This window comes from Ylistrum balloti, unplaced genomic scaffold, assembly GCF_031769215.1.
Source record: "Ylistrum balloti isolate Yb309-2 unplaced genomic scaffold, AGI_CSIRO_Ybal_v1 Utg371142, whole genome shotgun sequence".
NCBI lineage: Eukaryota > Metazoa > Mollusca > Bivalvia > Pectinida > Pectinidae > Ylistrum > Ylistrum balloti.
Window position 1 is genome coordinate 13,187 of NW_026782626.1, and position 15,207 is coordinate 28,393.

At 34.6% G+C, this 15,207-nt stretch overlaps 1 protein-coding gene across 1 annotated transcript; it reads right to left on the minus strand.

Moving 5' to 3' along the window:
- Positions 1 to 310: 310 nt before the first annotated feature.
- Positions 311 to 13,758, minus strand: LOC132561044 (cytochrome c oxidase assembly protein COX15 homolog). Its single transcript, XM_060225760.1, has 10 exons — positions 13,619 to 13,758; positions 10,001 to 10,105; positions 9,184 to 9,350; positions 8,114 to 8,236; positions 7,597 to 7,789; positions 6,152 to 6,319; positions 4,736 to 4,823; positions 3,150 to 3,304; positions 2,064 to 2,177; positions 311 to 1,381 (listed from the first exon to the last, which is right to left on the minus strand). Exons 1-10 carry the CDS (start codon positions 13,697 to 13,699, stop codon positions 1,250 to 1,252), a joined length of 1,326 nt encoding a protein of 441 aa, XP_060081743.1. The 5' UTR covers positions 13,700 to 13,758; the 3' UTR covers positions 311 to 1,249.
- Between the last annotated feature and the right edge of the window lie 1,449 nt (positions 13,759 to 15,207).

Below are 15,207 nucleotides of genomic sequence, written 5' to 3' on the forward strand. Positions count from 1 at the left end.
TGGAGAAGATTTTGAGCACACCTTTCCTATTTTCCCAATTGTTAAGAATACTGGACAAGATTTTGAGCACATCTTTCCTATTTTCCCTATTGTTAAGAATACTGGACAAGATTTTGAGCACCCCTTTTCTATTTTCCCTATTGTTAAGAATACTGGACAAGATTTTGAGCACACCTTTCCCTTATTGTACTGTTACTATTTGGAAATACATTTTGAGTATGCTTTTCCATTATCAAACGCATACTTGTTCCAACTTAACTCAGAGCACATATGCCTTCTTGCTTAAGCTGACAAAAACATGCAAGATAAGTTGTATGAAATCTTTTTATAAAAAAACATCTATCAAATATACATCTTCATCAATCTGCAGAAATTACAGAACAACTCAGTGATTTACACAAAGGATGATATGAGTGATTTTGATAATCAACCTTCATTTGAAGAGTCACACTCCTTCAGGTGGATTCTAGATTATCTCATAACAAAATGCAAATTACAATAGAACAAAATGAAGTTATGCCTTTAAAGAAAAACACATATCTATCATTACGGAGGAAACTTTGTGAAAAGAAAAAGCAAATAAAACAGGCAGTGCAAGCACACCATTTATGTTTGATGACAATGAATAACAATATTTAATGCTTAAATACTAATCCATAATTGTCACATTGATTACAAAAACATGTCTGTGTTAAGAATACTAAAAGTGCTTGTCTTATTCTCTAGTATAAATTTGTTTAATTTCTTTGAAAACTTAGTTCCAACGTGACTATTCACAGGAAAAAAAAGTTGGAAAATAATAAAATTGACACAAAATACAAACATAAGTGAGGTAATAGATAAAGTTATCCATGTATACATATATTTAAATACACTCATTTTACAATAGTGTCATACACACAAGTACCAAAGAAGGTAATTTAAGAACAGTTAAATCTTCCATACTCTTTCAACAGAAGTCGAAATTTCGCAAGTCACAAAAATATTAATTAATCATTATGTTCCTAATGCAATGCATAAGAAAAAATTTCATAAATAGCAGTTGTAGAAATATAAGATTATAAACATTTAATCATCACAGGAACACAGCTATTCACAACTATGTAAACATTTTCAGACGAAAATTGTTCCAAAATATCACTGTTCCAGTCTAGAAAACGTTTGATATTTTGAGACCAAGACCTGCAAATAGCTTCTAAATACATTGCTGATCTTGCCAAATTCAAGGATGAGCTTGTGAGAAGAAAGATTACTTTGGTACACGCTTGAGTTCATGGGCCAGCCAGATAGCAAAACTGAGCAGAACCAAAGATCCTGATTGATGAGTAGCTGCTAGATGTGTTGGTACATACAAAAGCAGTGTTGATATTCCAAGAGATGCCTTTAAAAAAAAAAATCAAAAGACATACTTTAGTATGTTTTTCCAGCATAATATAAATGATAGATCATTTCTTTTTCCATAATAAGGTTTTCTGCAAAAATTCTTAAATTAAGTTTCGGATTTTCTGTAATTCTATCCATTCTTTCAAAACAGCAATGAACAGAAACTCTAATAAGTAATGACAACCTCCACTGTACTTCAGAATTTTCTTATATTTCCTTTTCCAATATGTAGTCCTTACAAAATTGATGATAATGAAATAGACATAGCTCACTGGGTTTGTAAACAATCACAGATCACAATAACAACACATAGACAAATAAATAATCTATACCATGAATTTAAGGCATCATTTAATATTCACCATTTTTTTGCAGTTAGAATATGGTGAATCTATCAATATAGCTTAAGTGTTGTTTTGTAGAGGGAGAATCACAAGCGGCGAAAAAAAAAAAAATTTTATTGGAGGGTGAAACTTTTCCTGTATACCGTGGTGTGTAATATAACACTGTGATACCTTAAGTTTTTAATTAGCCTCCTGTTGTTTACATCATAGAGGCAATTAGTCCTTCTGGAAGCAATCCTTACCATAAAAATGAAATAACACTAGCAAAACCTTTCATCAATCAGATTTACAGTTAATAAAACTTGAAGTACATGAAGAGGACATTTTTGTACTCACCTGTACGAAAGCCATTCCAAGGAGACAGTTACTGGCCATTCTTGCCCTCGGGGGAAGTGGTGCTTTCCTACACATCCACCAGAAACCACAGATTACCAAGACAGTGCTTTGAGCCTGGAAAAAACAATAATGTTGGTTACAACCTGACATTATGTGACAAACACTGGGGTTTGGTATCTCAATAAATGACTACTGTATAACATATCAGCTGTAATGAAAATTCATTCAGCTAATATCTTTTTTAAAGGAAAAACAATCTAGGAGCCAAAAGATCCTAGTATGTGGTTCTGTTGCAATTTGAGAACATGACATCACTTTCTTGGACTGACCAAGATCTATATGGAGAGTGTCACAGATGAAACAGAATTCACTTACCCTTTCAGTCACACCTGGTTTTATTCTTGTACTTTCTCCGGAGTCTCATTTCGTTTTTTTTTTCTTTCACAATTTGCCATCATTTCATCCATTTTGTGTGACGCAACATTTTGATAAAGTGTTGATATAATGATGACAACAGGTGGTATCATATCATTATACTGTATTACTTGTGTACAATTTATCTTTGAAAATTATTTCGAAGGTCTTTGTTTTGACCTATCAGATTTGAGGTAGCCGGGTACCAAAATAAATGGCAACTTTCAGCTCTGATTTGGTAAGTTTATGAATATTTTCCTTGTTGTAATTAATTGCCCAGTCTAAATAAGGTATCACACACATTGCCTTTTAAGGTATGATATTGTTAAGTCATTACCTTTGTTGGGATTTCATTTCCACTGATTTTGAATGTATTTTTTATCAATGATTTCACACGTCCACAATATCAATGGCTTTCCTGAATACTTTTATACAAACAGTCAATCAGAATCAGACAAATGTTACAAAAAAAGGAACCAAAAATTGGCCCTGTGAAAATTTATGATTATATTTTATGCTGTTGAACTCTGCTAATTCCAGAAAACCATGCCCTCATTCCATGACTATCAAGTCTTCCATCTTTCCTTCCTGCCATATCTCCTCCCCCACTTCCCAAACAACAACAGAAAAAAGTGATGAAAAAATAGAGTTGAACAATTGATATCAACTTACAAGGTTTCTATGATCAAACTGGACAGTTGTTGGATTTTCAAAAAAGTTTTTCCATGTCGGAGAATGACTGAACAGATCCGAGGGAATCCATCTGTCTGCCATCTTTGGCCATGAGTTGTAGACAAGACCTGCATCCAGACCCGCTACAAAGGCACCTGTTCCAAAAACAGATAAAAAGTCACTATTGACCTTCTAACCTTGACTCATGACCAATTTGATGTAATAAGTTGTAGAAGACCATGTTATGATACTGTAAGGGAAAATATGAATCAAATCATTGTGAATGGGATATGATAGGACAGATACACTAAACACAATTTGTGACCATGTAAAATGATGAAAGCATCAAAATGTCTTTCTCCTGAAAATTTTATGGTGGATTTGTTTTTCTTTAATTTTGTTGATACTCTTAATCGAAGAATTCATATGTCCTTCAGCTGTCGTAATTTGTGTATGTAGATTCAATATGCTGTATTAATCCACGGAATCAAATGTCCCTGACATAGCAATTTTTAAAACGAGAGACCTATAGGCCTTAGCAGTCATCGGACTACAAAAACTTTCAGCAGGGAGAATGATTATTTTTCCTACTTTGAAAGAAATTTTACCAAGAAGCTGTTCTCCATGATGCAGATGGTAGTTTTGGTGAGGAGTAGGTACCTGTAACAAGTATGACCTATTTTCTGACAGTAACGTTGGAGCTCAATCCAACTGGTGGAACTATAGAAGAAGTCTGAAATCGGTATTGCACAGGAAAATCATGATTGCACAATTATGTTACAAAATGGCCTCCCTGGCTGATGTGTCAAAGTTTAAAAATAACAAAACTTTGTTGGCTACCTTTCCTTAACATTCCCACCAATTTTTAGCTCAATGGCACCAGTGGAACTGGAGAAGAAGTTTAAAATATGTTTTTCCAAGATGGCAGCCACCTTCGATTTCAAACATACCCAAAAAATAACAACACTTGGATAGGACCATCTCACAATCATTTTATGCAAGTTTGAGCTCAATCCTACTGATGGAACATGAGAAAAAGTTTGAAATGTCAGAAGTTTACACATGGCTCATGACAACAGACGAAGAACAATGATTATAATAATGGTAAAAATTGAGTCCCACAAGAATATATGCTTATACAATATTGATTGTTTTACCCTCTTATCTATAATGTACAGTTGTAGGACACCACACCACACTCAAAATATTATGAACATATGGTATATAGTAGGTTGTGACAATCCTTGTGACCTTAAATTTACTTTACTATGTTCAACATTCTATTGTAATAACAGATTATTTTCTATGTGATTTATGCTTTGAAATTGTTGAACATTGCAAGTGGGGTAAGAATATCTATGAAAAACTGTAAAATCCAAACATTGCTGGTCTCGGGTCTTTCTGCTTATCTAGTTCTGATATCTGATCTGGGATGTGAACGATTTGACAGGAAAAAAGATTTCTTTATATGTAGTATATGATATAAATATCTATGCTTAGACTGGAATGTTATAATGTTACTTTTATGAATTACAAACCCTGACAAGCAAATTCTGTTAATCTGCAAACATAAGCAACAGACTTACCTGAGAGAGCTGTTAGGAAGACGGCAGTTAGAACACCGTGACACATCCCTCTGAGTTTGGCCATCTGTTTTAGATTTGCATCTGGTAACTTGACAAAGTTGAAATAACAAGTATTACTTATATCATAAGACTTCTTTTATTATCATGTCTGTTAATATCACATTTCAGAGAAAACAGAATTATTTTAATATCATACCATGTTTTATTAAAGCATCCTTTTTTCTGATGTTATCAATGTAATGCAAATTCTATTTGTGTAATATATTGTACTTGCACCAATGTAATCCTATAATGTCACTCCCTTCACTTGTCACTTTTTAAAAAGTCACAGGTAGTTGTGAAACATATTTGTGGGTTTCGGTTTGGTTTACCGTTATTTTAGTTCCTATTGAAAGCAAGGGTCATTAAAGGTTTGGGAGGTGGAGGCAAGCGGGAGTTTCTGGAGAAAAACATCTTATCTGTAGCCAGTACCTGGTGTTGTCCAATGAAGGCATCAACCCTGCTACCCAGAAGTAGAGGACGAGTGATAACGACAGTCAGACACGTTAACTACTCAGCCTCAAAACATTGTGGTTCATGGCATGTTTACATACTCAAGTTTAAATATGAACCAAACCTGTTTGAGAAGTTTTCAGGATCTGACACTTGTTCGGTCTTTGATGGGATGTGAATGACAGACATTGGCAACATCATATGCCCCTCCCCCACTCCCAAAAATAGCAGGAGCATGAAATAGTGCAGATGTGAGTATACTTGCATTCACCTATGATGTCAAGGAGTGAAAGGGAAAATGTTTTAATCATAAGTAGAGAAACCTGTATTTGATGATGTAATTAATCTGGGGATGTAGAATATGAACTTTTATTGCATATATTTCACAACTATTGTGAAACAAGTTATCTAAATTATATTAGTCACTCTTGAAGGCCTAGTGTAACCATGTGAAGCTCTTAGGGTGGAAGGACACCAGAATACCCAGGGAAACCCAGGCCAATCAGTTAGGCAGGTGGTTCCCTTCCTCTTCACATCCATTCCAGAATTTAAACAATGGACATTTAAGTGAAAGGCGAGTACATAGCCATTGTGCCGTCTAACCTTCCATACATAAGTATATTGCTATTCCATAGAATTTACATTCATACCCAACCTTCCATACATATGCATATTGCTGTCCGTAGAATTTACAAACATATGTTATTTGCTCACAAAAATGCCAATCCCTGAGTTATTGATATTGTGTAAGTCACTCAAGGTTTTTGTATGAAGGTTGATCATAGTAAGGATGATGATAGTTGTCTTGCATGTTAAAAACCTATAACATAATCCTATGAGACCAGTCGATAGAAACAAGAGAGAAACTTCATAGACAGTACAAGTGTCAGTAGGAAATCAGAAGGAACTTTAAAACATCAATACCTTGGCTGATGGAAGGAGATGGTTAAAGGCCTGATACAGAAACAGGGAATACAACAAGAAAGCTGAGCCCAAGTGGCTTGCCAATCGGTACTGACTGACACGTGGAACATCTGTAGGCTTAGGCTGCTCTTGTAGACCACTCTTCACCATATACCAGCCCAGGAAACCCTGCACAAACACAAGGAATCGAGAATGTAGAGTAGATCCAATTCATACACGCTCAATAGTGAATCCTATAAAACTCCTGTAAGCCATTAGACTTCTTGCATGAATGACAAAATGGTAGATTTATTTTCTTGTTACCAGAATTTTTCTAGGTTTGACTCTGAATAGTAAAGATAGTAGTAAAACTAAACTTGTTTCCAATCCCAGTGTTCTGTTTTCATATTTAATGAAAGTACATCACTGAAAGTTTCACAAACTTGTAACATCTTGCTTTTAAGTTTAAAAATTGGCCCTATTGGTCATTTACTACTAATACAATTGACTTGTGAACTGAAGCTGGTGTACAAAATAATTCAGATTCAGTCCCTTCTGCAGATAACACAATTTTTAAGATCAAGGACATCTATTCAGACCAATCTGAGAGCCCTTGGCTTCATTTAACTAACCAGAGAAATATAACCCTAGGGCCTTGCAGTGATTATTCTGATTTTAAAAAAAATGTCAGTGTATAATTTTCAATATCTTGGAAACTTTGAAAATGGCTTAAGATCATTCATTTCAGTTGCTGATTAAAATGAGTCTTTAACAGGAAACCATAGATGCCAGACACTATGAATGATGGATTCTGTACCTAGACAAAGTTTTTAACATTCAGGTAAATAATAATCATTAATTATAGGCCAGGCCCTTTATATCATACATACATGTAGAGGATCAAACAGGAGTTTGTATTCATATGAGTTTATAGTAAAACATATCTTACGAGTTTTCATTTAATTGAGCCTCATAAATCTCTTATGGAATGGAAACAATATACGATTATGTTTATCTCATAACTTACTTAAACATTGTTGCAACATTTAGAAAGAGAAGACAAACATTTCATCAGATCGATACAAAATCTGAACAGGCCAAATATTGACTTCACATTTTGACATTTCTTATACTTATATAACTTGTGAGTGATATTGCATTAAGTTGTAATCTAGGTATGACCTTAGCTTGCCATTTTCTTACCCCCATATTATTGATTCTGACTTTGACCTCCTTTCTGGAACACTATGAGAGCTTGATCTATGAATTGGCAGAATAGACCTTACCTTTATTTTGCTAATTACTGACAGCTACATATATATAACTGATTCTCCCTTTGTGTGACCTTAATTCTTCACCTATATGGAATCATATGAGAGCTGTATGAATTGCAAGTCTAGGAGTGACCTTGACCTGTTACCTATCTAAATTGCCAGCTCTATGTTTTACATTAATATCTCACCTACCTGAAAGCCTATGAGAGCTGTATAAATTGCAAGTCTTGGTTTCAAAGCTTTAGACACCCATCCCTTTGAGAGAAAAAAGGCTGCTGGCAGGAGGAAGGTCAGCCCTACCATACGTCCCATCATACGATGTGCGTACTCCATGTAAAAAATAAACTTGAAATCTGATAGAGTCATCTCCCTTTGCTGGTTGACACTAAAGTAAAAGGTGTTCAAGCTTATGATAATAATAAGATAATGGATTTGTTTCTTAAGACTAAAATCCAGGATTAAGATCAACACATTACAAAGTTTCATGTCATTACACTATAGATAATGAAATAAAGTAGTTACTTCTTTTAGTGAAAATGACACACCCTTTTTTCTTCACAGAAGGGACTTAGTCTATCAAAAAAATTTCAATTTCTCTGAGATTTAAAATCAAAGAAATCATTCATTCACATGTATCTTTGAACCTCTACTTACTCAATATGATATTTTGCTAGAAACAAAGCTGTCAAAGGGACATAATTCTACTTACTATTTGTATTCTGGAAATTGTTTGTACCGTTCAAACTCTGCCAACCATTCTTCTTTGCTTCGAGGAGGTTTCATGTCTTTGAAAAGTTTCCAATCAACCATTGACAGACCTGACTCTGTCAGCCTGTGAGTTATCAAAAAGAGATTTCTGAAATCTAATTCACAGTTCAGTTAAATCTGTGTGAAAATAGCCACCAAAGGGAGCAGGGAAAAGTGATATTGATTGGTAGGTGGCCTTCATACAGAGGTATAATTAAAATGTATTGTACTAAATAAGACCCAAAATTATCTGCCTTTACAGAAAAGTATTTGTTATATACTGATTATCTTTACAGACAGGTGTTTGCTATATACAGGTGGCCTTTACAGACAGTTGTTTGTTATATCCAGTGGCCTTTACAGACAGTTGTTTGTTATATACAGGTGGCCATTACAGACAGTTGTTTGTTATACACAGGTGGCCTTTACAGACAGTTGTTTGTTATATCCAGTGGCCTTTACAGACAGTTGTTTGTTATATACAGGTGGCCTTTACAGACAGTTGTTTGTTATATACAGGTGGCCTTTACAGACAGTTGTTTGTTATACACAGGTGGCCTTAACAGACAGTTGTTTGTTATATCCCGTGGCCTTTACAGACAGCTGTTTGTTATATACAGGTGGCCATTACAGACAGTTGTTTGTTATACACAGGTGGCCTTTACAGACAGTTGTTTGTTATATCCCTTGGCCTTTACAGACAGCTGTTTGTTATATACAGGTGGCCATTACAGACAGTTGTTTGCCATACACAGGTGGCCTTTACAGACAGTTGTTTGTTATATACAGGTATCCTTTATAAAATAGGTTTGAAAATATACCTTAAATTTATAAAAACAACCATCTTTTAGGGTTGGTTTATTTGAAGTATAAAAGATAAAAAGGAACCCACTTATTTATCCCCTCAGTGGAACCTCAGTTAATCTGAAAAGAAAAATCATTTATAAAACACCAAGCACACATCCTGAAAGACAATCCTTACTTTCACTGAAAAAAAATCATTGTTCTCTAGCCAGTGATATAAACACAAACCTGGTAACTCCTCCAAGAATGACAGTACCAAACACCATTCCAGAACATCCTACTAACCACCAGCCAATGGCCTTCTGTGTGTAAGCAGGGAGAGCTGGTTGTGCAGCAGCTGCATCTGTGGCTGATTTTCTTATTCCTTGAAGTAACTGACAGGATCGGCCAGTCATCTGCATATGTAAGATCACGATACCAACAAAATACCATTAAGCAGAAATAAGGACAACTTTTTAATTATTTTTTTGCTTATTAAGATAAACTAAGTTTTTTTTCTTGCAATTTTGAGGATTAATTGAACAAAATTAGCAAAAATTCATATATATATATAGTACCAAGACTATAATAATTCATTTAGTAATGAGTATTTAGTGTGATACAATTTTTCAAGCAATTTCTTTATTTTCACAGAATTATACAAGATGCTAATATGCTGACAGGACTTTCCCAAGTAATCCTATGTAGTATTTTATATACTAATCAAGATGGTATTATGTTACAAAATGGTTATAAGATTATAGTAAAAATAGGAAACATTGGTGATCTTCAACAGAAACCAATGAAACTTTGCCTATTTTTTGTAAAAACAAAGTCATAGAGGTGCAGGAATCTATGGGCTGATGTGACCTTTAGAAAATATCTGCTATCGCATATCTAGAAGGCTTCCTTGACCTGCCACTTCAAAACATTGCTTTTTCTAGGTGCTAAATGTTCTGTAGAATTGTCTCAATCAATGGTGTGTAATCTTTGCTCTAATCATTTGTCACTGGATATAGTAGAAAAAAAATGTATTCTAGAACACGGCCAATAATTACATACTTACACTTTTTACAGTTGACCGTAATGGGGTTTTCATTCTAATCATGGAATGGAAGTTCCTTCTGTTGACAGTGTTGAAACATGAAAATAACTGAGGCAGAATCTTGTTCTGAAATAAACCAGTCAGCTGTAAATCACTTTGTTTTACAATTTAACAAAATTATTTATCATCTGCTATGAAAAGAGACTAATTGAAAACATGTTGATCAAAGAATACACTACTGAGACAGAGAATTATACAGTCCCAATATCATAAAATTTGTTGGAATAACACATTAGTCCTTTTTTGACTTATGGAAAATTATATATACAATGCAGAGCTACTACTTATTATCAGCTGTTTTGCTTGCCCAAAGTTCAGGTTTGAGAGTATCTGCTATGAAATGCATATATCAACTATGAAGTAAAGGTTATTTTCATAGGTATGCTTTTTCCACGGCCAACATTGCAGAAATACGCTTTTGGTGACCAAGCACAGCTCTTTATACTCTTTATAGTTTAGAGTTTGCAATCAAAATCAGATGATTTAAACATATTTAATTGTTGACAAATAGACAAATGGATAAGAGACAAGTTCTTGCAACTTATGAACTCTTCTCCACAAATATAGCAGAGATAATATATTACAACACGTGACATATATTCATACAATAAACATAAAAATACAGAATTGTAGACCTAATGTTTAAATCAGTTTGTCAGCGGATAATACTGGAAAATTAAGAGAGAGAGAGGGAGAGAGAGAGAGAGAGAGAGAGAGAGAGAGAGAGAGAGAGAGAGAGATAGAGAGAGAGGGAGAGAGAGAGAGAGAGAGAGAGAGAGAGAGAGAGACAGAGAGAGAAAGAGGGAGGATGGGGGTTCATGGTTGACTGCATTTGGAAAGATTTAGGTAGCATCAAATCGTTTGGACTGTTGAATATATTCTTGAACTGATTTTATTATTTCGCAATAAGTTTGGTATGAGTAAGAGTTAATATCACCCCAGAATATGGTTTCTACGTTAAAAATTATGTCTAGGTCATATAGAGTATCAAACAATATTCGTCTACAATTAGAAAATAAAGCGCACAAAAGAAAATAGTGACTTGCGTCTTCAACGACGTCTCCACAAGAGCAATTTTGAGATTAACAAATTCCCACCCTAAATAAATCTGAGCGCAGTCCACTACAGTTGTTCCTTATTCGACAATGTATAACAGAGGAAACGGTTGCCAGAGTGTAGATAATCTGGAACTGAAATGTTTACAGGAGAAAGCTTAGATCTGAAGGTATTTAAGGCAGGGGATGCTTTTACAGAATTATCTACGTTATTCCACAAATTTATAGACGACGGCACAAAGGATTTTTTCATAGTATTTAGACGACTGTGGGGTATTTGGTAATTCTCAGGGTTTCTTAATTCAATGTTTAAGTCACGTCTGATGGGTGGAAGTAGATTTACCAAGTAAGAAGGGGATATCTTATTGTGTATTTTGTAGAACGTAGTCAATTTTGATTCCTCTCTTCTTTGTTTGAGAGAAACCCAACCTGTTTCACGATACAAAGACTCACGAGACGCTATGGATGTGAGACCAGTAACGATTCGTGCAGCCTCTGAATGCTAGTGAGTCGGACAAGTGTTCCGAACAGCCATCCCAAACACAAGAGGCGTACTCAAGAATGGGCCTAATAAACGATATATAAATAGTATTAAGAGTAGACTTATTTACCTTGTACTTAAGTTTTTTCATGGCACACACTTTTTGAGAAGAAGTTTTAATGAGGAGGTTAACATGGTCACTCCATTTGCAATTAATGCTAAAGGTTACACCCAAGTGACGATGCGAATCATTGAATTTAATGGGTTCACCATTGCATACCAAGTTTGGTTTGGCAGGGTTATTTCTAGGAGAAAAGATAAGTGCCTCCGTTTTAGCAGGATTGAATTTCATAAGCCATTGGTAAGACCAAGTTTGAAGATGATCTAGATCCTGATTCAGGGCAACTTCAATTTCATCTGAAAAAGCAGATGATTTTTGAAGAGAGGAATCATCAACAAATAATCTCACAAAAGTGTTCATGGGATCAGCTAAGTCGTTGATGTAAAATAAAAACAGCAAGGGACCCAGTACTGAACCCTGTGGTACCCCAGCCCTGACCGGCTTAAAAGGAGAAGTATTGTTTCCATATATAACAGATTGGTATCTATTGGTTAAGTAATTTTCCAACCAGGATAGTAACACTCCATCTATTCCATACTGATGGAGTTTGAACAAGAGACCATTATGCCAGACTTTGTCAAATGCCTTGGACAAATCGCAAAATACAACACAAAAATATTCATTATTATCCAAAGAGCTAACAATACTGTGATACATTTCTATCAACTTATAGACTGTGGAGTGGCCGGGAAGGAAACCAGATTGATACTTGTAAAAAATATTGTTGTCTCTAGCAAAGTTAAAAATATATTTAAAGACACATCTTTCCATAGTTTTTGACAAGCAACTTAGCAAAGGAAATAGGCCTATAATTTGAAGGAACATGAGCATCTCCTTTTTTAAATACTGGTAAAACGTGTGCTTTTTTCCATTCCGAAGGGAAAACAGCATCCCTTAGAGACCTATTAAATACTAATGTAAGAGGTTGTGAAATAGTTCTGGCTGTAGCTTTTAGCATTCGGTGATTAATCCTGTCTGGACCAACAGCTTTCCCTATATCAAGAGTAGATAAAATATCATAAACATCTTTTTCTTTAATCATAAAACTAGAAAGTGAATTAATGCAGTACTGGAGACAGAAGTGAAGTAATTATTGAGGATTTCAACCTTTTCCTGGTCACAAAATGCCATTTTGGTAATACCATTAATATCATATTCTAGAGGAAGTATAGAGCGAGGAGAGGAGGAGAAAAAGCTGTTAAGAATTTGCCAAAAGGTACGGGGATTTTCAGTTTCTGCCATAGAGACACGTGATTCCAAATTACAGAAGAAATCGGCCTTGGCCTTCTTTTTCACAGTCGATAGAAGGTGCATTAGAAATTAAATAGTGGCAATCTACTGATGATAACGAACCATTAAGCCCAATGTAGTCTGCCCTATTATAATTCCACACAAATCTCTCCTAAGATGTTTTACAATTATAAGAAAATGATAAATTTATAAAAGTCGCTTTATGATCACTAACAGTATTGTCTACACTGAAAGTCCCACTATCGAGACATTTAATATCCGAAGAAATAAATATAGGATCTAAAAGTGTAGCTGTGTCAGTGGTTACACGAGTGGGCTGTCATACAGCGTCTACCTTAATTTTTGTTTCAATCTAACATCTCCAGAAACATCCGTTTCTTTCTGAGTTCTGAAGCGTTCTACATTTACGTTTTTGTAATTTGAGGTTTTGCATGTTGGTGTAAGTAGTAAAAAGAACATTGAATAATAGAAAATAAAACTGCTCTACTTGAATTTGGCTGTTGATTTGAAACAAAAACGATAAAACCCCGCTGAATGCTGATCGCAACATTTCAAAATAAAATAATTATGTAACCAACTGCAAGCGTAGTTTGTTTAGCAGACACCGGGTTGTCAGGAAAAGAATACTGGAAGCGTCAGCAAGCTGCTTTCAAGGAATTAACTGAACCTACCATCTTCGGTCCACCGCTCTTGGTTTGCAAGACATTTCTACTTGTCAGCAAAGCTCGGTGAAAAGCACAAATAGTTGACATCTTCTATTTCTTATGGAAACACCGTCTACTACTGTGTTGCAAAACACCGGTTTTGTAACATGCCGTATATAACCCGAAGGATAAGGTCGTTGTAGGAATGCGATCCAATGCGTTCTTTTCGTATGTAATATGCAAGGCACGTGAACCGCTTACGTTTGAGCGGAAACGAAGCATATCTTGCAACAAATAAGCGAAAAAGGACATTTAATTCCGGAAAAACGAGTGATATTAATAATTTATGGTTAACAAGAAACTTATTAGAATAAATATATAGTCTATCAAGACTGTGTCTAAATTCCGAATCTACCATTGAACGTGTAATAAATAAACATGGAAAATGAATTGTGCTACAACGGCCATAGAGCTGTACGTTTAGGTAGGAAATTAAGCAATTTTCACATTTTCATTTGACAATTGTATCTTTGCAAAACGAAGAAAGGGTTTACCATTACAAACAAAACATACTGAATGATCATATAAAATAACTAGATAACTGATAAATGAAATACCATATTCCATAAAAGATAATGATGAATAAATATATGAATAATTTATGTACGCGTTACGGAATTAAAAAAAAAAAGTAAATATTTCATACTGTGTGGTTTTAGTTATATTTAAAAAATGATATATCGGATAAGGCGTTCCATTCTGGGCACATTTGCCATCTTAATTTCCTAAATTATGAATAATAAAAGAGGTATAGCACTGACTCTGCTAATGTATAATAATAGTAAATTATTAAGAGTAGAAAATATCTAATAAGGAAGTTATCTTTAATTTAAAGCCCGCCAATCTATCTCTTTGGTCTCTTTGGGATTTGTTTTATATCGAGGTATCAAATAGCTATATATAGCACATTTGCATGTATATTACTTATATTGAAATGTGTTCATCAATACGGAAGTCTATTGCTTTCACTTCGGAATTTTGAAACGTTATTCCAGTGATTTTCGAGTCATCGCGAAAGTTCGTGTAATTGTCTCAAAAGTTTGGGTAATCAATGAAAATAAATTTTGTGTTATACAATGTACAAGAACCAAAATAAAACAAAAACCTCCGAGTAAATAATAGCTTCGTAGCAATGAAGCATATCACTCATTCAACAATGACTCTTCTAATTACTTCAATGTTATAAATATTTACATACAGAGCAAACAAGGAACAAAGTTTCCATTAAGTTGCAAGTATTTCTCATGTGGTTACTTTTCCGTATCTTGTTGGTAGTCCTTCTACTACCAGATCCATTTGCTATGGCATTTCTTGTTACTAATATCACGATAACTGTGAAGATATCAGGAGATGCAGATTGATGAAGACTATTTAGAAGGTTGATGGTCGCCATTTCTTTTACGAATTTTGTTAAAATATGGATCTAGTACGCTTCTCCACGTAGATTTTTTTAAATATCACTTTTGATTGTCCTCTTGGGTTTGGAATTTAAGCCCTAACAATCACTGACGAATCCTTGAAGGATGAAACAGCTGTATGACGCGATTTCATCTCTA